Source organism: Phaenicophaeus curvirostris, chromosome 5, assembly GCF_032191515.1.
Source record: "Phaenicophaeus curvirostris isolate KB17595 chromosome 5, BPBGC_Pcur_1.0, whole genome shotgun sequence".
Taxonomy (NCBI): Eukaryota; Metazoa; Chordata; class Aves; order Cuculiformes; family Cuculidae; genus Phaenicophaeus; species Phaenicophaeus curvirostris.
In genome coordinates, this window is record NC_091396.1 from 58,236,578 (window position 1) to 58,261,391 (window position 24,814).

The 24,814-nt window shown below is 46.6% G+C and overlaps 1 protein-coding gene across 1 annotated transcript; it reads left to right on the forward strand.

The window, feature by feature from the left end:
• Positions 1-270: 270 nt before the first annotated feature.
• On the forward strand, positions 271-24,814 carry EXOC3L4 (exocyst complex component 3 like 4). Its single transcript, XM_069858872.1, has 12 exons — positions 271-846; positions 2,387-2,789; positions 5,858-6,509; positions 9,724-9,841; positions 11,001-11,126; positions 12,316-12,416; positions 14,395-14,490; positions 16,261-16,375; positions 17,985-18,107; positions 18,898-19,050; positions 20,029-20,150; positions 22,318-24,814. Exons 2-12 carry the CDS (start codon positions 2,447-2,449, stop codon positions 22,478-22,480), a joined length of 2,112 nt encoding a protein of 703 aa, XP_069714973.1. The 5' UTR covers positions 271-846; positions 2,387-2,446; the 3' UTR covers positions 22,481-24,814.

The window sequence follows — 24,814 nt, forward strand, 5'->3', positions numbered from 1 at the left end:
TGAGTTTCCTCTGAGGTGCCCAAATACTCCAGGGATGGAGGGATGCAGGGCCAGTGTCCCTATGGAAATAAGTGCCCTCAAGGCAAAGCGAGGAGTGAGGATGTGAATATATAAAAATATAACTGCAGGACACAGCTCTCCTTGTCACTCACCCACACCTGTTAATCATTACTGGGATTGAGCCACCCGTGACCTCTAGAAATGGGGTAGAAGGGGGTGAAATGTAGCCATTCCCAGTCAGCAGCTCTGGAGCTGCTTTTGAATCCCAACACACAGATGCCAATGGGGCTTCCTCCTACCAGGGAAGAATCAGGTGCTAAAATCCTTCTTCCCTGGCTGCCCAGGGCCAACTCAGCCCAGAAGCTCGCCCCGTTGTCAAGACCCTGGTCTCACCTCAATCTCCATCTGTAGGGTAAATAATTAACCTTGAATGCCGGGAACACTTCTCCCCCCGCCTCTTCCCTTCTTTTAAATGCCCTGACATAATGAAAGTGAAACAGTGCCAGAGTCTTTCCTAGGAAGCAAACAGGTGAAAGTGCTGGAAGTCTTCGGCAGGTAGGGACAGGTATTTTTCTCCCACTTCCAACCACCCTTTTCCAGAGGACGAAGGAGGAGGGAGAGCGGCACCATGTCCAGAGGGAGCCCCTTGGCCAGAATGGGCGTGTGGAATGGTGCTCCAGCCAGCTGAGGTGGGCGAGCTCACTTGGACCTCAGCCCTGCAGAGCTGGCCACCCACCACTGCATCTCCCTGGAACTTCCTGCAGCACGGAGGCACTCTCAGTTTCTGTGGATTACGTCTGCTTTATCCTCACAGGCTACAGAGAGGATCGTTCAGTCAGTACCGAGGTGTGTATCCCTTCTTTTCCCTTGATCATGGGGTCATATCTTATAGTCCTTCTGCCCTCCCTCCACCTCACAGCTCACCCCTTTGATTGCTGCTGTGGCTCCGCTCTGGCCAGAGACCCCCCTGCAGGGTTTAAGCTAGGGATTTGGCCCTCTGCCTACTGAAATCCCTGGAAAATGGGATGCCCTTCTCTCCCTCCCACCCTGCGTATGGGCTGTGATGGAGTGAGCTCCTGAAAAAGGCAATGAAATCCCCCGAGGGAGTGTGACACAGGGTCTCAGCCCCACCATGCAAAGAGTTTAGCAAAACCCCAGGAAGGTACAGTCCCTGCAGTTTATAACCTGTGAAATACCTGTGCACGAGGGAGTGAAAGTTTGTTCTGACTCAGACTGAAGAAGGCTGAGATGTATTTCCAGAGTCCAAACATGTCTGTTCACTATAACTGTATTACAGTCTCAGGCTCCTGTGAGCTGGACGGACCTGAGGAAGGCAGTTCCTGGTGACCTCAAACAATAACTGATTCTAATCTGCTGTTCGTAAACTGTTTGCTGAGCTGTCTTGAGTCTGCTGCCGGGAAATGCAGCATTTTCCGTCCTCAGAGCTCTGCAGCACACAATGTCCCTTTGAGTGGGTTGTGTTAGTCAGTGACCTGGTGAGATGCCTTTGAAAGGGAGGGAAAGAAAGACAAAACCTTTCCCTCTGCCCCCTTCCCAAACACCTGGGCCAGCCCTCAGCTTGGGCAGAGGGGAGCTGAGCTGTCTGCAGCCAAGCAGGAGCTGAGCAAGCGCAGAGGATGTGACTACAGCCCAGGAACACTGACAGGAGAACTTCTGTTGAAATCTGAAATCTCCTGCAGCATCCCCTGCAGTTCATGCAGGGTCTTGTTTGGCCCTTGAGATAACCATTCTTAGCATGTCAGGATGCAGTGCTCTGAGGCAGGATGAGTGATGAGAACCTCATGTACTGTAACCATGATGATTCAGAGGGCAGTGAGCTTGGATAGAAGGGGCTAGAGCACCAACCGTCTGCAATTGGGACCACTCACCTCTGGGACATCTTCCAGCGGTGGCAGGTCAGGGCTTGAGCCAGGCAGAAGCAGCAGCATGACTTAAGGTAGCCATACCCACATCAGAAAGTCGCAACGCCCCAGTAAGACTCAGGAAGCATTATCATTCCTACATGTCTGGAAATCCACCTAGAAGAATGGAAAGTGAAAATATACCTTGTTACCGACAAAATGGTGTGTTTACACAGATTTCAGCATCTCTGACATTTAGTGATTCCTTGGTACTGAAGAAATAGCTGACACTTGCCTGATATAAAGAGTTACATAGAGCCTTCCGGAGCTAAAAGCAGGACAGCTCCTGGTGTCTGTCAGTAGAGAGATCATTTCAGCAGCTACAGGGTAGAACAACTTGCTCTGTCCTTGGATTAAGCACAGGAAAGAGATGGGCCAGTTTTTCAGTTCAGGACTGCCTTCAGAAACACAGCAATACTCTGTTATGAACCTCACATCTAATTCTGCTGTTTTGTGCCTTCCAGCAACTACGGGCAACCTGTTTGGAAAACCCATCATTGAAAGGCAACAACAGAAATAGAAACATGGAGTTAGACTCAAGCTGCGTAACCTCAGAACGAGACTCTCCAATGAAGAGAGCAGTGGAGGAAAAGATGGAAGTTGCTTCCGAACTAAGCAGGGAAACTTTGCATAGTGGGGGAAACAGGTTCTTTGAAAGAGGCGTTAAAACAATAATAAGCTTCCGGAAACCAAAACAAAGTCTGTACAAAGAGAAAGGAAAGGAAGGCACTGGTACTTGGAAAGGAATACGACTTTCTTTGCGATCCTACAAGACCTGCGAGGAGACCAAAACCACTATCTGTAACGGTGTGGAGGAGATTAGTGAGAAGATAGCAGCAGAGCCCATTCAAGGAAAACCTCTTTCAGGTAAGAAGTGAAACCACCAGTGTAATTTCCTTGACAGGAAATATTTACCCTCAAGCAATTTACACTTTGCAAGTCTTGGACCCAACAGAGATACTGAAGAGGCAGGCATCCCACTACAGGGCAGAGGCAACAGTCACCGCTTGCACAGACTTACTAGGATGTTACCTGGTCCAGCTTGGGCTGGTTCTCCTGTCACTGAACAGGTGGCTCTGCGGCCTCCACCACATTAGTTTAACCATATCCACAAGATATGGTCTTAAAGAGGAAAAAAGAGGATGTGATCTACTTTGGCAGTTCCACCTTAGTTCATAATCTCAGAGACAGAGGCCTTTATTCTCTTACACTGGCTTTCCATATATTATTCTCACAACAGCAGTGCTGCAAGTGTTTATTTGGTATGGTTTCCCCAGGCTGCTTATTCTCATGCATTTTGTAAGCATTATATAGTTAAGTCTTAGTCAAATTATAATAAATAACTTCAGCATAGCTCTCGCCTTTCCCCAAGCGTGGGCAGACTGCAATGAGTTTTATCTTGGTTTGAGCACTGTTCTCCTCCACCCTCTCAAGGCATAGGTACTACAATGCATCCTCCAGGAGACAGACTGAGGTGGGTTGACATTGCTTGACCTTTCCTCAGCCTAAATTTCTAGAAAGAAATTCTTTATCTACTGCATAGGATATCACGGGGATCAGATAGAAGGGCTGACATTACCTCACTGCTATAACGTGCTCTGCTGTGCCAGGAAGTCATTTACTGCTTTGCACTGACACTTTGTGAGGTTGGTAAGCTGCATCTGAGCCCATAAACTTTGCTAGTCCATTCACAAAGGGTCATAGATGAGGAGAGACAAGAAATGTTACCATAAGCCCTTTTCGTCTCCTGCAATAAACAAGCTGAGGAATTGCACAAACAAGGCCCATCCTGTGCCAAATAACTCATGATTGGCCTTGACTGGAGAAGCTCTGTCAGAAACGCTTCCCATCCTGAGATAAATATGGCAAGCGGTGGAGATTCCACCATGTGTGCCATTAAGCTGCATAATGGTTAATTGCCTTTCAATTGTCTTCCTTCGACTACCAGCTGGTTGATCTTGTATTTCTAAAGATCCATTTAGCACCTAACATCACCTCCCTGAATAATTATCCTAGATAGTGATTAAATGATGTTTTCTCACTTTGTTAAACAGAACAGAATGTATTCCTTTAGTCTCTTCCTGCAAGCACTTGCACAAACACAGGTTTTATATGAATTTATCTAGAAGAGACTAAGTTAATTGGCATAAACTCCCTCCCTTCTGAGTGCAGAAGCAACTGTAGATCCATACAGGCACTCAACGCTCTATGCCTTGTACTCTGTAACAGTAGTTGGGTTATTTGGCATATTTCTGTCTTTACACAGATTTACTTGCTCCACACAGATTATTTGATGTGCATAGTATAAAACCTGCGTGCAAATAAGACCAAGGTTATAAGTTATGGGTTATGAAACAGTCCTTTGTGTCTTCTTTGAGCGCTCTCCAGTCTTCCTGTACTATTTTATACATGTATTTCCCATAAGTAGTGGCCACACATGCCTAAATAATGCTCTTTCCCTTCTCCACTTTAATGTTTAACTTATGCCCAGTATCACAGTGAGATCTCCTGTCCAGAGCCTCTGTTATGAAGCTGGAGATGGTGAGAGCTTCATGGGTCCTCTTCAAAAGTTAACAGTGCTCTTGAATCTCCCCAACCTATGACAAATACTTCTCATATTACTGGCAAATAGCAGTGGTTCTTGCACCAGCAAGACTTCGAAAAAGAATTTGGAAACTCAGTGCACCTCAGCCACTTTGAGGGTAGCAGGCTTTGATGTCTTTCCCCCAGTCTCAGCCAACACTAGCCAGTACTGGTAGTGGGTGCTGAAAGCAAAGGAGATGGGGAAAACAGAACCACAGAATCACGGAATCAGAGAATAATTGCAGAGCTGAGAAGATGAGGCATCTGGTCCTCCAGAAGTCCCTCTTTTTGATTGAGAAAAGGCTGAGGACCACAAGCATTCACAGAACATCTCCTGAATGTCTGGAACAGGTAAGATGCATCTTTCAGAGGCCATTTGCCTGGTAGGCACAGGCTGGAAAGGGTGGCCAGCCACTGACAGGACAGTGTCTGATTTGCTGCCTCAGTCCCTGCATCTCAAGGAGTCCTCATCATGCAAATCACCAGCAACAATCTCTGCAATTTGTGTTAGTATTTTGGTAGGTCCTCAGAAATGTAGGATGTAGTTTAACCAAGACATTAGCCAGGAAAGTGTCTTAGGAAAACTTGATAATGCACAAAATTAGGACAGGAGAAAAGACTAGGATTTGCTCAGGGTTACATCTGAACAAGTAATATTCCCAAAAAACGTAGTAGGAACATCGCCAAGCCAGTGTCCCCCAGGAGGACATCCTGGTGAGTAGGCTGGGGATAGACACAACCCTCTAGTGGGATGTCTGACCCAGGAGCTCAGAGGGACCAAGAGGGTCTGTCCCACTGTGCTGCCTCTACCCATCCAGCTAGACCCCTGGGCACCCTCCATGCCTTCTCAGGCAACACGCTGACATGCCCTTTCAGCCAGAGTTGCTGTGGCTGCAGCAGCAGCAGAGCTGTGCTGAGCACACTGGTGTGCTGGGAGACAAGGGCATCCCTGCTAAAGGAAATCTTGCGGGAAGGGTGCATCATAAACTGTTCCTGCTGCCAGTCCTACTTCAGCTCCACACTAACAGGGGGGCAGAGCCTTTATGCAGCCTGACACCCCAGTGTCCTATGCAGCCTCATTAACCATTGCTGGAGGTTTTTCTGCAGGCAATAATCAGATTTTTGGATATTTCCTACCTCTGAAACCAGCAGTTTAGAGATGTGGTTCAATTTGCAGTGAGTTCATTTCCACTACTTTCCTCTCCTGTTTCAAATGGTCTCAGGAGCACTGCTGGGACCTGGTTACTGAGTGCAGCCCTGCAAGCCTCCTTGCAGGGCATCTTGTCCTGTTACAATTTGTCAATCACCTAATGCCTGCTTTGTGCCGACTCCTTCCCCTTCTCTTTCTGCAGTCATGGAAATCAATGAACTTATACAGAAAAGGCAACTTTTGGAAGCATTTGCAAGTATTAAGTACTTGGAAGATGAGACGATAGCTGAGCGAGATGCTGAGAAATACAAAGATAACCCGCAGGAGTTTGTGAGGAAATCCAGGGATGTGGATTTGCTTTATAACTCCATCACAAATGCAATCCAGTCCATTGTGGTGGGAACACTGGAGCATCCCACTGTAGAGGATACCATGCTGACCTCCCTGGTGACTTTAATTGCCCGTGAAGAAGCAGCTCATCCTAATACAGGCAATAATACTGCTCCTGGATCAGACTTGCTTGGCACACCCAGAAAGTGGAGGGAGGAGTGGAGGGAAGCTATCAAGGAGAGTGCTAGAAAGAGAGTCCAGAGCATACCCATGGCATCAAAAGAAGAACAGAGTTCTTGGCTTGATCTCCACTTAGATGTCCTCCAGAAACATCTGAGGGAAGATTTACTGAAAATCAAGTTATCAGTAAGAAAGTGCTATCCAGAGGAGTACCAGGTGTGTGACGTGTATGTGGAGGCTTTTCACAAGGCCATTGCCTCACACTTGCACGACCTCTCCCAGAGACTGCTGGACTTCAGTGAGCTCTACACCTTGCTCGACTGGGTGGCCAACACCTACCGCAGGTAAGATGCTGCACTTGCCACACTGCTTCAACGTCCTTTGGAGAGCAGCAGGGCCTCAGGGTGCTTCAAAAGCACCGAGCTGTTTTCAGTTTCCTGAGTAAGCAAGAGAGACACAGTAACTTCTACAGTAGAGCCAGATAGCTAATCTATTAAAAGATGAGGACAAAGGTTTGTGGATAAAACACTTGCTGCTTTTCACAGATCTAAATTACCTTGTTTTCCCCTCCCTCTCCCAGTTACTGTTCTTACGTGCTGGGAAGCTCCTCCTTTGCAGTTCTGATAAACCTGCTCTTTCTGCAGATATTTCCCGAGGTCCAGCAGCTGCTTGGTGACTTTTCCAGGCACAAGGAGGGACTTCTGGGGGAGCTCTGCCTTCTTCCTGTTTAATTAAAACTGTGATGCATTTGGAAACAGGCCACATTACCCGCTGTGTTCGAGGGTCAGAGTCATCTGGAGGAGATGCCAAGACATCATCCTGTGGAATTAGCCATATTAAAATAGAGGCTCTGTCTCATACATGTCCACTAGAATGGGTGGTCCATTTTTTTTAGGACCTCTTGAATCACTCTGAAATTTAGGGGTGACTAAAACATTCTAGAAGTTGCATAGCTTGGGGTAGCTTTTGGCTCAGGGACATTTGGACCACGGGTGGTCATTGCTTTGAACAGCCATCAACAGTTTCATTCTATGAACTCGCCCAGTTACTCCTAAAACCCCCATTTACAGTGTGGTGACCATGATGACATGTGTAACTCCCTCAGCATCGTGATGCTGGCAGCACTGCTATGGAGATGACACTCCCACCCACTGCCCCTGTCCCTCACTTGTCCCTGTGAATCTCATCTGGAGGTACATTCCTGCATGTCCCCAGCCCCTGGCAACAATACTGCACAACAGTTTTGCTGAAAAGAGGGGAAGAAACAAGCTTTGGCATCCAGATTCTGCACCAAAGAAAAGTGTCCCAAATATATTTCTCTAACTTGCTGTGAAAGAGCTTATTGAGAGCTTGCAGCAGTTTTGGGCACGGCTTGCAGTCACTTTGCTGGGTTTGGAAGTTTCCATTTGATTTTCCCATTCTAAATGAACTTCATCTCTGCCTAGAACCCACCCCAAAAAGAAGTTCCCTGACTCAAACTCATTATTGAAGCTACAATTCAAACAAATGGACAAAAAGTAAGAGAGGGAAGTAAGCTCCTCGAGTATACATTTGAGACAATCCCTTCAGTGATGGTGCAGAGGTTGTATTTAGATCTGTGGTGTCCTTTTAAATGAGCAGCAGCCACCTGCAACAGCTGGGCAGTGGAATGCTCCACATGTGCAGATGTGCCTCTCTGGGAAATCTGAACCATGACTGTGGGACCATTGATTCCAGGACACCATCAGCAGGCTGATTCTTTTTCTGCTGAGCAGCCACTCTGCACCAGCCTGACTTTGTACAGTGCAATCCTCATGTGGATCCAAACCTAATCGTGTGCTCAGCGCTGTTTTGGTGATGGGAACCCTTCGCAGTTGTGGAACAGGCTGCGTGTAGCACATTGAAGCTGTTTTCCTTGCTAACCAGCTGTTGGTTTGCAACCTGTTCAAGTGCCTGAATATTTTCTTCTTTCCCTTCTCCACCTTCATCGCCCTGAAAGATGCAGTACCTCCTTGGTCCATGGCAGACTGCAGGGGTAGCACATTCGATTGTACAGGCTAATAACGGGTTTCCCATGCCAGAGGGAGAAACACAAGCACTCCCTCTCTTTTCCTGCCTCCCAACTAACAAGTTTGCCTAACCACATGGCAATCCAGAGGAAAGTGAGTGGCAAAGTAGTGTGCCAGCTGAGTGCACTTTGGAGTCAAACTCAGCAGCTGCACGTCTGCTCACCACATCCATTCTATGGAATCATAGAATCAAAGAATCACCAGGTTGGAAGAGACCCACTGGATCATGAAGTCCAACCATTCCTATCAAACACTAAACCACGTCCCTCAGCATCTCATCCACCTGTGCCTAAACCACCTCCCTGGGCAGCCTGTTCCAGTGCCCAATGACACTTTCCGTGAAAAATTTTTTCCTAGTGTTCAGCCTAAATCTCCCCTGGCGGAGCTTGAGGCCATTCCCTCTCATCCTGTCCCCTGCCACTTGGGAGAAGAGGCCAGGTCCCTGCTCTCCACAACCTCCTTTCAGGGAGTTGCAGAGAGCAATGAGGTCTCCCCTCAGCCTCCTCTTCTCCAGGCTAAACAACCCCAGCTCTCTCAGCCGTTCCTCATAAGGCCTGTTCTCCAGCCCCTTCACCAGCTTTGTTGCTTTTCTTTGGACTCGCTCCAGAGCCTCATCATCCTTCTTGTGGTGAGGGGCCCAGAACTGAACTCGGTATTCGAGGAGCAGTCTCACCAGTGCCGAGTACAGAGGGAGAATAACCTCCCTGGACCTGCTGGTCACACTGTTTCTGATCCAAGCCAAGATGCCATTGGCCTTCTTGGCCACCTGGGCACACTGCTGGCTCATGTTCAGTCAGCTGTCAACCAACACCCCCAGGTCCCTCTCCTCCAGGCAGCTTTCCAGCCAGATTTCTCCTAGTCTGTAGCTGCACAGGGTTGTTGTGCCCCAAGTTCCGGACCCGGCATTAGGCCAAAGAATTGTGTGCTGCCATGGCCAGTGTCCCAAGTATGGAAGTGCCTTCCAGAAGCTGCTCCATGCAAGATCTGCCTTGCCACCTCCCCTTGCTAGGGATAATGCACAGGGAGAAATAACAGGCTGTCATTGGCCATGTCATTACGGTTGGACTCGGTGATCCGGTGGGTCTCTTCCAACCTGGTTATTCTGTGTGATTCTGTGAAGTGACTCTGGAGATGAGCTGGGGGGATCTGCTAACTCCAAAGCAGCACGCTGCTACAGGAATTACCGTGAAAGGCATTTCACAGGCTTGTAGTCAAATGAATCAGCTTCAGGTTGTTTATTTTAAAAAAGTAAATTCTCATAGCACTTTTCATGTCCAAACAACTCAGAAGTCTCATGATTTCTAAGGTGGGCTGGAACCTTAGATCATTCTGATTCTGAATAATTAGGATTTTGAATAGTGAGGAAAGATTTTCTTGTTAAAGCTTGAAAACAAGCATTGCAATTTAAGCTTTAAGTATATTTCTCACGGCTTAATAATTATGTAGCTCATGCCACATGAATATTCCATCAGTTTACTCACACATAATTTGTTCATTTGAATCTTTCCAGTGAACTCTTTCTGGGTCACCCTGATCTCAAACCAGAAGTTAAAACAGAAAACCTGTCCCTGCTGTTAACACCAGATGACTGGGATAAACTGAAGAACAACTACATCATTTCTGCAAAGGTGAGAGTTTCAACCTTATCCCCATGTGTCCCTAGGGAGGGTATGGGAGCGCCCAGCCTCCCAAATAAGAGGTCTCACGTGGCTGGATCATGTTTTGTAGCTCCACCAGGTGATGAGTCTTCACAGCACCATGCAGAATGGCCTGTAATGAAAAGCAAAAAGGTCCTGAGCACCAGTTCTGGGACTGAAGTAGGCCATGAACTTGAACATGGATGATCATAGAGCCAAATGGATAGTACCACACTCCATACATGGCAGATGCTCATGGCAGAGTTCAGAGCTGGGATTCATCAGATTGAATGCGTGGCCAAGTTAGGTGTAAAGGCATTTTAACTGCTACTTGCACAACATAGAATCATAGAATCATAGAATCATAGAATAACCACGTTGGAAGAGACCCACTGGATCATCGAGTCCAACCATTCCTATCAAACACTAAACCATGCCCCTTAGCACCTCGTCCACCTGCGTGAGCTCCTCCAGCACTTCTAAGTTTTGCTGTAGGCAGACAGCTTTGGGCATGTCCCCAACACAGGACCTCCCCATGGTTCAGCTCCTCCTAGGAAGCCCCTTCTGCAGATGTTTTTTTCTGTTCTTGTCTGTGACCTTGTGTAAGGCAATTTCTGGCTCTTTGCTGGGCTCAGACATTTTCTTGCAAACCAATTCTGAAACAGGGCACTGCTCAAGGTGAGCTCAAGGTACCCAGCTGAATAAAATCAGTGTTACTCCATCATGCTGGTGAAGGATCATTTTGTTTCACTGGCAACAAGATTGATTTATCAGCCAGGACTGAAGAGTGGTGCAACTTACTCGGGCGCCTGTACTGCCAGAAAGGACCAGTTTGATCTTTAATCCTCCACACACTGGAGGACTTTGTGATGAAGCAGTCAAACAGCTGACACAATATTTCTCTGCCAGGAGAATAATTATCCTTTGATTTGTGAGTACCTTGCCCCGACATAGCACAGCTCCTGATTTTTCACACAATCCTGTGGAGATTAATGGGGTCTGGACCAAGATCTTTGATTCTGCTTACCTTGCTGCACTGCATACATGAGCCTTACACACACGCCGACAGAGCAAAACACTGTGAGCCACTTTACTCATGCTTGCTTCATTATTCTGAGCTGTGTGTTTCCTTCCTACATTTAACATTTAGGGGAAAATCAAAAGCTATTTTGGAAACATTCTGAGACTGGAGGTCACGGAGAAGTGGCAGAAAGAAGTTCATCCAGAAGTGAAGGAAAATCTCTACCACTCCTCGCTCTCCTTTGATATTCAAACGGTATTTAATTAGCTGGGGCAAAGTGTGGGGGGCTCTGTGGCTCTAGCAGAACTGGATTGTTGCATTCTGGGGTGGAGGTACTGCCTCCTGTGATAATGTATGTTAGTCACGCACTACCAGAATACATTAGAGCAGAAAATGCCATTTATTACAACTTTTAGCTCTCCCGCTTGCCTTCTAGCTGCAAATTAAACCTGCTGTCAATTGTGTCAGCAACATAATAGGCAACTGATTTTAAAGTCCTTAAATCTCTTTGATTAGAAAGACGAAAGAGAAAGGGAAAGGGAAAAAAACGCAGAAAGAAAAGGTTTGTTAGAAAAAACCCTTGGCTGAAAGAGTGACTTTGTCCTGGGGCTGCTGCAGCCATGGAAAGCCTGTAGGCAGTGACAGCCACTCCAATTTAAATGGTATAAAAAACAAAAGCTCCTACTCACTTTAGGGTAATAAATCCAGGAGGGGTATGGATTCATTCTCCTCACTCAAAAGGTTGAGTCATTGCAATTAAATAATACCAAAAAGAAGAGAAGGAGAGAGAAAGAAAGAAAATCAAAGAGTATTTCCTGTTGCCATGACTTTTTTCCATAGAGGAATATTGCACGTTGTGTGACCACGGGGAAGGCAGGTCTGAATTGAATTAGCAGATGGGTAGAATGCCTCAGGAAGCATCAGAGGAGGATTGCAGCCTGCCACGCTCCAGAGAGGGAGCTGAGGTTGTGGGAGTGGGAATTAAGGAGGAGCTCCAGTGCAAGCAAGAATTCAAGGTGATGCCTGATGCTCTGTGCAGCCCTCGTGTCACTCCTGGGCTTGCAAGGATGGTGCTTAGAGCCACCCTTAGTATGAGGATGGGGGGACAGCTCAACTTCCTTTGGATATTGGATTGGGGACTGAACCCTCCCGCAAATCCCTCAAAAAGAGGAGGACAGCACAAGGGTGATTCGGGGGCCTCAGTCATCACTATGTCTAACTCAGATGAATGAGTATGTCACAAATCAGCCTGTGCCTCTTGGCCCATTCTAGATTATTATTTTTAAAAGTGCTAGGGAGTAATGAAAATTGCCTGGCAAGGAGTCATCTTTTTTCCCCTTTGGTAGGCAAGTCATTTTTATTAACCAAAGCTGCATGAGATCCTCATGAAGGATGTTTAGCCTATGTTTGTCACATTCACCAGTCTTTTCATGCCCTTTTCTAGATCATTGGGGAGCATATGAAGATATCTGGAGCAATCAGCAGAAGCCTGGAAAAGAAAATGCTTGAGCTGAGCCTGGTAGAGCTGCATGAATTCATACCAAGGTCATTACTGCTTCAAGCAGCACATTCCTTCCAAATGAGTCCTACATTGGTAAAAAAAGCAGGGGAAAGGTCCATGCACTGGGCCACATGCTGGCACTGAGCAGGCATGTGCCTGTTCCTGCGAGAATTAGAGGTCACAATGAGCCCAGTAATTAGCAAGCTGCAAAATAACTTGGAGGGAGTCATAAACAGACCTAGATGAGACTCTTGCGAGTTCCAGAATCTGAGGTCAGAGCTCCGGGAAGGAGCTGCTGTCTGGAAAGAGATGAGACCACTGCAGTCCCATCAATCTGAGACCTTTGTGGCATTGAGTGCTGGTTGCTTGCAGCTGCAGCCAAGAAAAAACAGCAGTTATGGAGGCCCAGACCCAGAGCCTGCTTGCCCAGAACATCATCTAGGTGTCCTGGATGAGTCCTCTTGAGATCATTTTCACCTGCATCCCATAGCTATGGACATAGAAATGGCCGATGGGACCTTCTCTATTACAGCTGGGAAAGACATACAGCTGAGCTTCCTTCTGAGTCTTTTAAAAATTCATCCAATGTCCAAAGGACACAGGACCCTGTACCTCTGCTGAAATAATATTTTTCTGCTTTGTAGTTCCCAAGTTATGGCCTCAGATCTTATTTCCCTCGCAGAGGGTCACGGCACAGCAAGGTACTGTCCCTCCCCATCAACGTGGCTGTATTTCAGGTCATCACAGACTCATAGAATCACAGAATAACCAGGTTGGAAGAGACCCACCGGATCATTGAGTCCCAACCATTCCTATCAAACACTAAACCATATCCCTCAGCACAGCCACTCACCGGAGCCACAGTCCACAGAGGAGAAAGGCTATTCGGCATTATTCAACTTCCAGTACAACTAAAAATAATTTCATGTTAACCTTTGAAGTTTCCCATCTCTGGCAGGCACTGAGTGGGAAGTTTGCTAATAGATATTTTGCAGGACTGAGGGTGGGAAGGCTGAGTGCTGCTTTCACAGATCGTGAACCCCAGGCACAGCAGGCATCCAAAGTGTCCGAAAAGCAATGCTTTCCTTCCTAAACCCTCATCTCTAATAGCCCAGCGATGTGCACTTGTTTTCAATAACCTGAGTGAGCAGGGTAGTTCAAGCCAGCTATTTGACTTTGAAGTCTGCCTGGATTTTTAAGGAGAAATGTAGTACTGATATTCCATTCTTTTTTTTCTCTTTTTTTCTTTTTTTTTCTTTGTTTATTTTTAATTTGTTCTCTTCTTAAAATTATTTTTACTTTTTTTTTCCCTTTTCTTTTCGTTTAAACAAAATTGGTGTAAAATACAAGCCAGGCCAGCAAAGGCTCCCAGATGAAAAGGTCACCGAAACTTAAGCTTTTTCTTAAACACGCTCTGAAGCCAACCCAAGCAGCTTCCTCTACCTTGACAAAGAATGGAACCACCAGGCAGAACCTGCCTGAGCAGCATAATCCTGCCAGCAGTGCAAACCCGACTGCAAAACAGCTGTAATGGTAAAAGCTGTGCTACACAGAAGACAGCTACCTAACACACCACACTGAGGTTACAGGGGGGAAATGTGGGTGTGCTGCCCTGTTCCCATTCTCCTTCTGTTGTAAATTCAGCCCTGAGGTAAAACCCTTCCTTGTGTGCTTAAGAGGTCAAATGTTATATCACCCCAAAAGCCAGAGAAATGAAGGACCAGACTGATAAACCTGAGTACCATGGCTGCAACTAATCCCTTAGCATGAAGAAAAGTCAGAGATTCGGCATGCTGAGATCTCTGGCATCTCTCCAAAAGTGCTGTGTACTGGCTCGGGCAAGCGCACCCTGAACCTGTAATTATCTGGCATCAATTCCCCTCCAATGCACACGCATGTTATGACAACAGAGGGGTTGGGTTGGGCCAGCTACCAGTGTCTCCCAACACCGCAGTGTGCATAGAAGATGAGCCATCCTCCATCTCCTCACAGTTAGCATTACCTGTGTGTCTTCTCCTGCAGGTTTGGGGAGGAGTTTGTGGCTTGGAGCACTGCCCAGGACAGCTCTGTCTTTGCACCTTATTTTGCTGCCTACATCAACAGCTTCTACGACCTGGTGTAAGTCTGCTCCCTCTGAGCCAAGCTGCCACGTTGCTGGGGTCTGGGAGGTTGGCGGCATCCAGAAAGGAAAGACCAAGTTCTCCTGGAGCGCCCAGTAAGCGCTCCCTTCTGTACCTCATGAGAGGGATGTTCCCCAAGAGATGCAGTAAAAAGTCACTTCACTGGGTCAAAAGGGTGAAAAGACAGAGGTGGGGATGGATCTGTTGTGGGAATGGACCCGGTGCTTGCACGAAAGCGTTGAACTAATTTTTCACAGAACCGTAGAATCATAGAATCACCAGGTTGGCGACTTGTAACTTAGCCCATCTTTTTCAGCCTCAGAGAAGGCTGTTTTTTTTTTTGTTCTGGAGGATAGCAGAAGAAACCCAGCAACACAGTCTGACAGCTGCTTTTGGTGATGGGCTGGAGGAAACTCTATGGAAGCACTCAACCTGCAAATAAACCCCTACCACAGCTGCTGGCAGGAGGAACTTCTAGAGCTTTGCATGTGTTAATTAGTTATTTAAAGCCATGCATTGGAAAGGCTCCTGATAAGCAGGTATGCCCACCAGCTCTAACTACGAAAGTACCTTCAGCAGAGGGGCACTCCCCCCATGCAGCAGGGATGCTATATGCCGAGGATTATTCAGTGGATGCAGAGTATTTCATGTTGTAGTGTCTCACAGTAGCTGACAGCTCCAGCCGCAGTGAGCTCTACAGGTCTCTAGATGGCATGGTCTCTCCAGCGATGCTAACCACGCAGAAGAGGTGGCTTCCTCTCCCTCCTCCTGCCCCTGCGGAATATTGCTCCCCACTTCCCTGCAGGCGGCTGGAGAGATGGTGAGGGGAGAAGCCAGACCCAGACAGGGAGCTGGCAGGGATTTGAGTGGTGGATTGGCTCCACTGGGTTTATTTCTGCATTGAGGTAAATATTTGCCATCCTGGGGTGATGAGTTGCTAAGCAGAGGTAGGTGCCCTGGTGCGTGATTTTGTGGATGCAGGATGCAGACTTCAGGTGTTCAGCAGGAATTATGGACCTGACCTGCAGGCTGGGGTGGAAGGGATGCTGCTCCTGGGCAGCCCTGGAGATCTAAACTAGCTCTCGGGCAGTGGCAGGAACCCCCCACACTTCCCAACCAGGGAAGTTCTAGACCATTAGCATTTTGGCAGTGCTGCCTCAGTTCCCCCCCAAGGTAGGGATGGAAAGTGAGAAGAAAGCCAGGAGCTTTCAATGCCCCAAAGCCCACACATTGATTTCATTAGCCTCTCAGAAGCTGTGTTTTCTTCCTTGCCAGCATGAAACTTTGCAGAAGTACACACTGTCCACTGGAAATTCCACAAGTTTCCATAGTTCACTGTCCTAGTGATGCAGATAGATGCTGTGTGGAGTGAGTCAGTTGGGCTTTGGGGGACACAGGATCAACAGCTTTCCCTTCTCTGGCGCCTTGGTGCTTTCTCAGGTACCTGCAAATTATTTAGCAGAAGTGTTGCTCAAGTGAAAAGGTAACCAGCCTACGCGATTGCTACACATCAATTTAACCATCCCACCTGATAAGGAAATAGGTGTTTTTTTAAGCACAGTTACTCTGTTGTGATTAATTTTCATTCAGTAAGATTGTGCAAAAAGACTCACTATTTTGACCGATAAAGTGTTTCCAGAAGGAAGCATGGGGCATGAATTTATTTCAAAATAGTGCTCAAGATGTCAATCTGACCAAAATGCTTAGGGAAGCGTAAGAGTTTACATTTTAATATGAAACCACTGGTGGTATCTCTCTCTTTCTCTAGGTCAGGGTTAGAAACAGTATTTAAAGTCAACACTGACGACCTACAGAAGATTTTGGCAGCTGTGACAAGGAACTTCACAAATATATTTTTAAGCAAATTAAGAACAAAAGCACAGGTAAGAGGATCTTGACAACATTATTCCTTACATGTAAGGGGCATGTGCAGGAACACTGAAGAAGCTGGAGACCATTTCCCTTTCCCCATCTCACCACCTAGACCTCATTTTGCGATGGTCTCTCCGAAATGCATCATGCCTAATATTGGTACAAATAATCCTTAACTTAAAGTGCTAACTCCCAGCATCCTCGGAGTTTTCACTATAAACAATGATATATTTGTCAAGCCATTTATTTTAGTGCAATGGCAACCAAAATAAAAGGGCATGTAGTGGCTTCTAACATCTTGGGCAAAGCGGTGTGTGGAAGGAATCCTCATCTGTAGTGAAGCCCCAAGGAAGCCATCTGGGCATCACCAATGGAACATTTTTCCTTCGATCAAAACATTTGTATTTTTCAGGACTTTGATTTTCTCTTACCTATTCATAGATCTGCCATCGTGGTCTGTAATCAACTTTTTTTCAGACAGGACAGAATTCCTTCTGGTAGAGGCGATGTTTCCAGGCTGTTTCCATGGTGAAGAAAGACTGATTCTTTCAGCCTGAGGATAATAAATTTCTGGTACTGGCTGATAAAGCTCTGGTACCAGCTTAACTTCTGTTAAGAGGCCTAGAAGGCAATGTGCTGCAATGCAGTTTGTGCTTCCCATGTGCTGTAGATGGGGGCTTTCTGCTCACAGTTTGATTGGGTCCACTAACTATACTTGGTATAACATGAGAGATGGGGAAAATTAATCCTTTGATCCCACCCCTTTTCACTTAACGTCATTCACTTTCTAAATCACCGATCATAACCTTCAGAATCAAGAGAGTCACGCAACTGCTCCAATCTAAGCCAAGCTTGCCTGGCCAAGGGGACTTTCCAGTGACTGCAGAGCTTGTCTCGGAGGCTAAGGGGAAGGCGAGGAAGGAATCAAGCCAAGGAATTGAGCAAGAGAGATGAAATGCCGTGAGAACTGAGAGTGGCTGAGGCAAAGCATTTCTAAACACCCCTCCAGCAGGCTGGGAGCTCAGTAGGAGAACACAAGTAGGGGAAAAAAATGGGAAGGATATTGCCAGGAATCTAAAGAGTGAGATCCTGAGAGCTAAGAGAAGTTCAAAGAGGATGTGCCGTAGAAAGGATATTTTGAACATGGCCCTTAGGGGAGTCTCTTCCAGGTGCTGTCAGGAGCTTTTAGCAAATATTGCTGTGTTTCTATTACACGTGGAGGCACATTATCTCTAGGGACCTGGCAAGGGAACTAACCTACTGGAGAGATTTGGTCAGAACCCCCTGTACCCAGGGCAGGTGGGAAACAGGGGCATCACTCCTATGCCATCACTGACCACTGGGCATCAAGTCTGGGATGCTCCCAATTGCTATTCCTCTGCCACCACACCAGAGCAATGAGCAGAAAGAAAACCTCAGGTCTGAATTTCCTGGGGTGGAGAGAGAAACACTGCTGGCTCTGCACTCCTGGTGCCTAACTCCTGATGTGCATTCACACACAGCAGATGCACCATCAGCGCTCTGTGCTTTCTGTTCAAGCCTCCCAAGCAGGCAGTCAGCTGGGTGCTTTCAGCTAGCCTGAATATTACTGGTGCCATCAGTGAGTTGGTCTTTTTTCAGCCACTCCTTAAGAAAATCCTGACCAAGGACTGGATTTTGGCGACGGAAAGGCCGGACTCGCTGGCGCTGGCAGTCTCACAGTTCTCCAAGCACCTGCAGCACATGAGGGATCCCACGGGGCAGGTAGGCAGCTGGTCCCACACCCAGGCACGGTGATGCTAGGGGTTCCCACTGTCATTTGCAGGCTGTGGGCTGGACTTCTCTATAGTTGCGGTGTCTGTTTATAAATGTGGGGACTGCTGAGGTCTGGGAGTTCAGGTATTGGTGTACTTTCATGTGAGAATAAGCAACAATTTTCCTTTCTGCTTAAAATACAGCTTAAATACAGGAACTGATTTCTTTAAAGAGGAACAAAAAGCTTCCGTGAACATTACCACTGAACATTGTAATTCCGCATGTCACAGTCTTACATGTTCCTTTCACATCTATGGCGTTGTGAAATAACTGGGTTATCATTACAACTGACAACAACTCAATATTTTAAAACCGCAAACACCATCAAAACCTACTTTTAAAACAACCCTAAATATCCCCTTTTGCTACCAAGGAGCCAAACTGCCAACACAAAATCATGGACTATTTCAAGACGAGGAGTGTTTCCATGGCATTGGGCAGGTACAGTTGGAATTTATGAACTTAAAGGTCTTTTCCAACCTAATGATTCTAGGATTCTATTACCCCGGGCACTGCCACTGCTCTGTGCTGGAGCAAGAGTCTATGAGCCACCGATTCCCTTCAGCATAGCTGACCAGGGCAGCACGTGTTGGTAGTTTGCTGCCTTCATGTATCACCTCCTGTATGCCCTTGCCTGATGCTAAAGAACCCAGGGCTTTCCCTGCCCTCTCTCACTGCTGTGGACTTGCATAAGAACCACAGAAAAAAACATGAGGTTTTCTTTTTTTTTTTTAATCAGGAGCTTCTGCGTGATATTCATAAGTACATGGTGAAGCAATACATCACGCAGGTCATCAAAACCAGACGGCAAATGAATGGGGAGACACGGCAGCAAGTGAGTGAAAAGATGAACCAGGAAGCCAGAATCCTTAATAATACACTCATTGATCAGGTATGTGAGTTCCTTCCTGGCATTCCCTAGGTGCCCCATTCCCAGAAGTGCAATATCCCTGCTTGGCTTCCTGCGAACTGAGGCAGCAGGTTTTTCAAGGAGGGCAAGCCTGAAGAAATTTGATAGTGCTTAAGAGAGCAAGCAAGGTGGTTACTGCAGGTTCATGGCATGGCCTTCCAGCCCTGTGGCTACTCTGCAGTCGTGACTTGTGTGCCCTCAGCTAGTGGCTCCCCAGTTGCAGCACCTGGTGTTGTAACACACTCCCAGATGCACAGGCACTTTGCACAGGGTGGCTCATGTTCTGTAGGATCCCACTCATCCCATGGCAACTTCTTCCTGGGCCTGGTCCCTTGGGCCATGGGATTCACCTTGTCTCCCAAGAATCCCTGCCCTAGGAACACGTCATGGAGATGAGTCCATTGAGAAGGTTCATCCAGGCACATGGTCTGCTTGAGTGATGGTGAGCAAATTGTGGCTGTTTGCATTTTTTTGTCACTAGGCAACATCAGCCTGGAATTTTCAGGGAAGCCAAGGTTGAATTGTTTGGATTTTGCAGAAAGTCAGGCACTAAATCCCACTCCAGCATATTCTTCTCAGAGATGAGGCGCACAAAACTTATTAGACCATAGGGGGTGAAGTCACTGGTAGGCACTCTGGTCTGCTGCTGTGCCAGATCACAGTCATAACGCCCTGCCCAGGGTCCAGCTGGCTGGGGTGCTTGTGAGCATTGGGGAGTGCAGAGTCAGGTCTCAGCAGAGCTCCCAGAGATGCCTTGCTATTGCCACCCAGTGCTACCTTGACCAGCACCCTGCTGAGCCCCTGCCTGCACGCTGCTTGCCCAAGGGCAGCCTGTCCTGCCTGCAGCAGTACTTTCTTACACCAGTGAAAACAACCAGCTGTCATGCTCTGTGATGCAAGTAAAAAGCATTTTGCAGATGCTCCACTCCCCCTGACGTCCTCGTATATCCTTGTTCTCAGGGCTCTGACTCCGACTGGCTGCTTCCTGCCATACATCACATTGCCAACATTATTGGCGAGAAGAAAAAAGACAAGATCAAGGAGTATGTCAAGGAGCTGTGTCAGGATTATCCAGATATCAGGTACATGAAACAGCAGACACCAGAACTGCTGGGCTCCATCCCAAACAGCATGAACTCATCCCATGGCTTGGTCAAGCTTTTCAGCTTCTCTTCTCTGTTGTTAGCCACATGTTAGTGGTCAAGATGCCAACAACAGGGGGAATATCACCTTATTTTCTCCCTTTATGGCAGCATCCTTTCTATTTTTTTCCCCTTGTCTGCTGGATCTTATAATGTACACAAGTTACTTTGAAAGCCTTTATAGACGAGACAAGACTAGACTAGACTAGACTAGACTAGGATAGACTAGACTAGACTAGACTAGACTAGACTAGACTAGACTAGACTAGACTAGAATAGAATAGAATAGAATAGAATAGAATAGAATAGAATAGAATAGAATAGAATAGAATAGAATAGAATAGAATAGAATAGAATATTTTGGTTGGAAAGGACCACTTCAGGGCTGACAAAAAGTTAAAGCATGTTATTAAGGGCATTGTCCAAATGCCTTTTAAACATTGACAAGCTGGGGGGGCATCGACTACCTCTCTAGAAAGCCTGTTCCAGTGTTTGACCACCTTCTCAGTAAACAAATTATTCATTAAGTCTATACATCCCTTGACACGGCTTTGAACTATTCCCATGTGCCCTATTACTGGATGACATTTTATTGCTCCAAATGAATCTTGTTTCTCTGTAAAACTCCACGTAGCTTTTTAGTGCATGACCAGTATTAGCCCAGCTTGCCAATTTGCAGGCTCCAGCTTTGGAGCAAATAGTTTGTCTCCTGTTCTTATACTCAGATGTCAAAGTGCAGTAGATGTTGACTATATTTTGGAATAGATTACAAATTCTTTCTTTTGTACTTTCCATTTGCTGTTCCAAAGCAGCATCTGCAAAATTTAAGGCTACTAGGAAAGTAAACAAACAAAGCGATGAGCAGCTGCATATCACAAGTTAACTCCTCTCTATATCTCTTCTAACAACCAGTGAGAAGGACTATCAGTACTACAGCTTGCAAAAGATTCCATGTCATTAGAGTAATTTCAGAAAAAGATCTAAGGTCTTTGCACTGGGTTACAAAGTACCTGCTGGATGACATTTATACAAATTTAATAGATTGCTCAGAACACTGACATGAGCCCTCAAATATTAAGAAAAGAATGACATTAAGTATATTTTCTTCTCCCAAAAACTGAGGTTCTACATTTTACACAAGCATATATAACTTGAGTGAGTCAGATATGCTTCAGTTTGGGCTTGTCTGTACAGGGAAATTCAAGACACAGACATGAAAAAGAATTATTGTTCCTGAGCAATTTCCTGGGTGAACACATCTATCCTAAAAAAAACTGAAAACCAAAAACCATAATCCCACTGCCCAGCCTAAGCTGACAAAGGAGGCAGTGCCTGTTCTGGGAAGGATGTCAGAAGTAAACGATGGTTAGTCAGCTATTTGAAAATTATTTTCCAAGCAGAAAAGTCATTTACAAGGCTATGATTTGTGATACTTTTCCATCAGTAGCCTTAGACTCAAGCCAGGTTTTAAGGCTCATCCTCTTGGTTGACCTATTTCCTGACTTTCCGTTATTGAATAATATTTTTCACAATTAAGTTTGGAAAACAAGGCGGAACCTCCTGGACCTGCATGGCTTCCTGTTCAGGTCTCTGTTAATTCTTCCCCTGAGCTCTCAGAGACATTACTGAGTTTGTATATATCAAGATTACTGGAACCAGGGTAAGTTTCCAAGTTGGCTTTCCTATCTCTAATCTAATTAGTGTCTGTCAGCTTCCTAAATATTAGGACTTCCATTACTCAACTCAAAGTAATCATTAAATAAAAGGTCTGCAACCCGTCAGGCAAACTTGCAAAAGAAGTTATGTGTGTATGGAGATAGAGGAGGAAACTCCCAAAGCACCAGCAGCAGCAGACTGTCCCACCTGCACAGGATGGTGGGAGCTGATGCTTGCTGGCTCCAAAACTTGAAGACTCCCATCCTGGCAGCTCCGTGGGAGCTGGTGCTCTTTGATTTCAAAGGCTGCAGACTCCCATCTTGGTGGCTCCTTCCACATTCCCAGGTGCTTTGCTATAGCCTTGTTCTATCTCCAAAGTGGTTGTTGCTTTCTTATCTCAGGCTTGGTTTTGCTTCCCAGAACTGAGCCAGGTCTTGTTTGGTTTCTGCAGGAAGGAGCACATCCAGGTGATCCTCACGCTCCGGGGGCTAGGGCGCACCAGGAGAGCGGCAATTCTTCGGCAAGGTTACCGGGTGCTGGACAGCCCAGATAGCAGGGATGGCAGCACACTCTTCGCTGACATAGATGTCCCTGTGATCATCAGCTGCTTCTGAAACACAACTAAACCAGCAGGCAGCATCGTTCCTCTTCCTATGCCACCTCTAGAGCATGATCCAAAACCTGCTACCCTATCTTGCTCCTCTACAAACACAACTGACTGCTGTGGGAAACGAAGTTATTTTCTGAACTTGCTACCCTGGTTCAGAAACCAAAGGCGATGCACATGCCAAGACACTGACCTCCAGCAACAGCCCCTGAGCAGCAACTCCAGCCCAAATGCTGCATTCGCCCCGAACTCAAAATACAGCTTTTATTGCCTGGAGGCTGCTCTGTTGTTTAGTCCAAGACTGAATCTCTACTCAGAGAACAGGAGAAAACCGAAAGGAGTTCACTCAGAGCTATATTAAGCCTTGGGCTGTGTGTTGCATAATTATACAGCAGGAGAGCAAAAGCCTCCTTCATCAGTGTCCCTGAGCAACTGTGGGGGCAGAGCTTCAGCAGGGATGTGGTAATGCCCAAGATTTATTTCCTCCCTGGTGAACCTGCTGTCATCACACAAGGACATTGTGACCTGATGCCACAGACCACTGCCTGGGTGGGGAGGAAAACCTTGGAAGGTAACCAAACCCCACAGCCAGGATATGCAGTGCACGGACCACTCTGGACTCCAGGATGGGCACCGTGGCCCTTGTCCTTTCTAATGTTCCAGGAGATTTTCCTCACACATGGGCTGCCTTGTAAAACTCATGCTGGACTGAAGATGTTTGGTATCATCACACCCTCTCAGTGTGAGCAGAAATGTCTGGAACAGAGATGCCATGGGGAAGGAGGCTCCAAGTCCTCCTTGCCCCAGGAAAAAGGGCCACCACGTGCCTAGTCCATTTTCTTGTTTGTTAAAATGTCTTTGAACAAATCTGGTAAAATCTGACCGCAGTATGCTAATGCGAGGTGGACAGACATAGTGCTGTGGATTAGATCCTTATCTGGTGTAAAAAAAGTATGACCCCATTGGCATGAAGCACCACTGGTTTAACTGTCTGAGGGATCCAAAGCATTACATCCAGCATCTGCAGGGGAGACTAAAAGAGACATCAAGCAACCTACAGACGTACAAATCTAATTGTATTTCATCTAATCTGTCCTTTAGGTTGCCCTCTGCAGGAATGAATCCAAGACTCTGTACAGAGACATGTTTACTATCTATCAATTAATGTGATAGATGTGGACATGGCATGGCCTTGAACACAGATTGCACCTTTAATTCACATTCATCATATGAAAATTTTTTTAAGGTGGGCTTGCTAACTCCACAGTCAAGATAAGGTGATTTTCTAAAGATGGCTTTGAAATATAGGGTATAAATGCAAACTCTGAGGCCGGAAGCCCTGGGATAAATTTTCTGCCCTGCATCTTTCTTCAATACAACACATGACAATTCCTGCAAAACCTCGTCTTTGTGACTCTCTGTATTTGCTATGCAGAAGGAGAAGTAAAATATCATCTGCAACTTCCATTAAGTGTGCAGAGCTCAGGAACACCTGGGAGCTCCTCTTCCACATCTTGGTGCAAGGAGGTAGACCTGGATTACATCCCTCCACGGGTGTGTGAGCTACAGCCCCCAGCTCAGTAGAGGGACAGGGTATCAGCACTGAGAGAGTTACATTTCATGTCAAAAGCATTGACTTCAGAAAAGAAATGAGAAGGGGGATTTCAGCTCTGGCATCCTCAATCTAAGATATGTAAGACTGGATTTTCAGAGAAGCACAGGATTTGAGGCATACCACAAAGCCAGCGGGAGTTTTGGTCCATCAGAAATTTCCCTCTGCGTGTTAGCACCTTTTATCCAAGCACCTGACGCAAGGTGTCTCTGGCACAGGGATTTTCCCAAGTGCATTAAATGTATACTTGGTTTTCAGTCTTATTATTTTACTGGCATTCTCTCCACAAAGCAGCTGCCTTACCTCACGTTCTGGCTGACTGGCCCTGGGATTAGATAAGGCTTCTGTTTTCTAATATAAGCAAGCTGCTACCCTGAAGTCAGGGAGGAGAGCTGGGCACAATGACTTGCCCTTTGTCACAGACTCTCGTGGGACACTCAAATCCTGCAGCCTGGTATCCTGTGAGCTGGCAGCAGGAGCACAGCTTGCTTCCTCTGGGAACTGCTGTACTTCTGCTGCTTGCTCTGGAGCAAACCACAAACCAGTTTAAGGTTACACCTATAAGGTAGAGACTACAATTCAGTCTCCATCCTATCCCAGTAGCCATGCAAGTGGAGAGGGAGAACCAGGGCAGGGAAGCAGGGTTGCCCCCCAAGTCAGGGCTGCAAGAGCAGTTGCCAGAGACACAGGAGCAAGGAGAGAGGGAAGGTTATACACCCCAAAATGAGC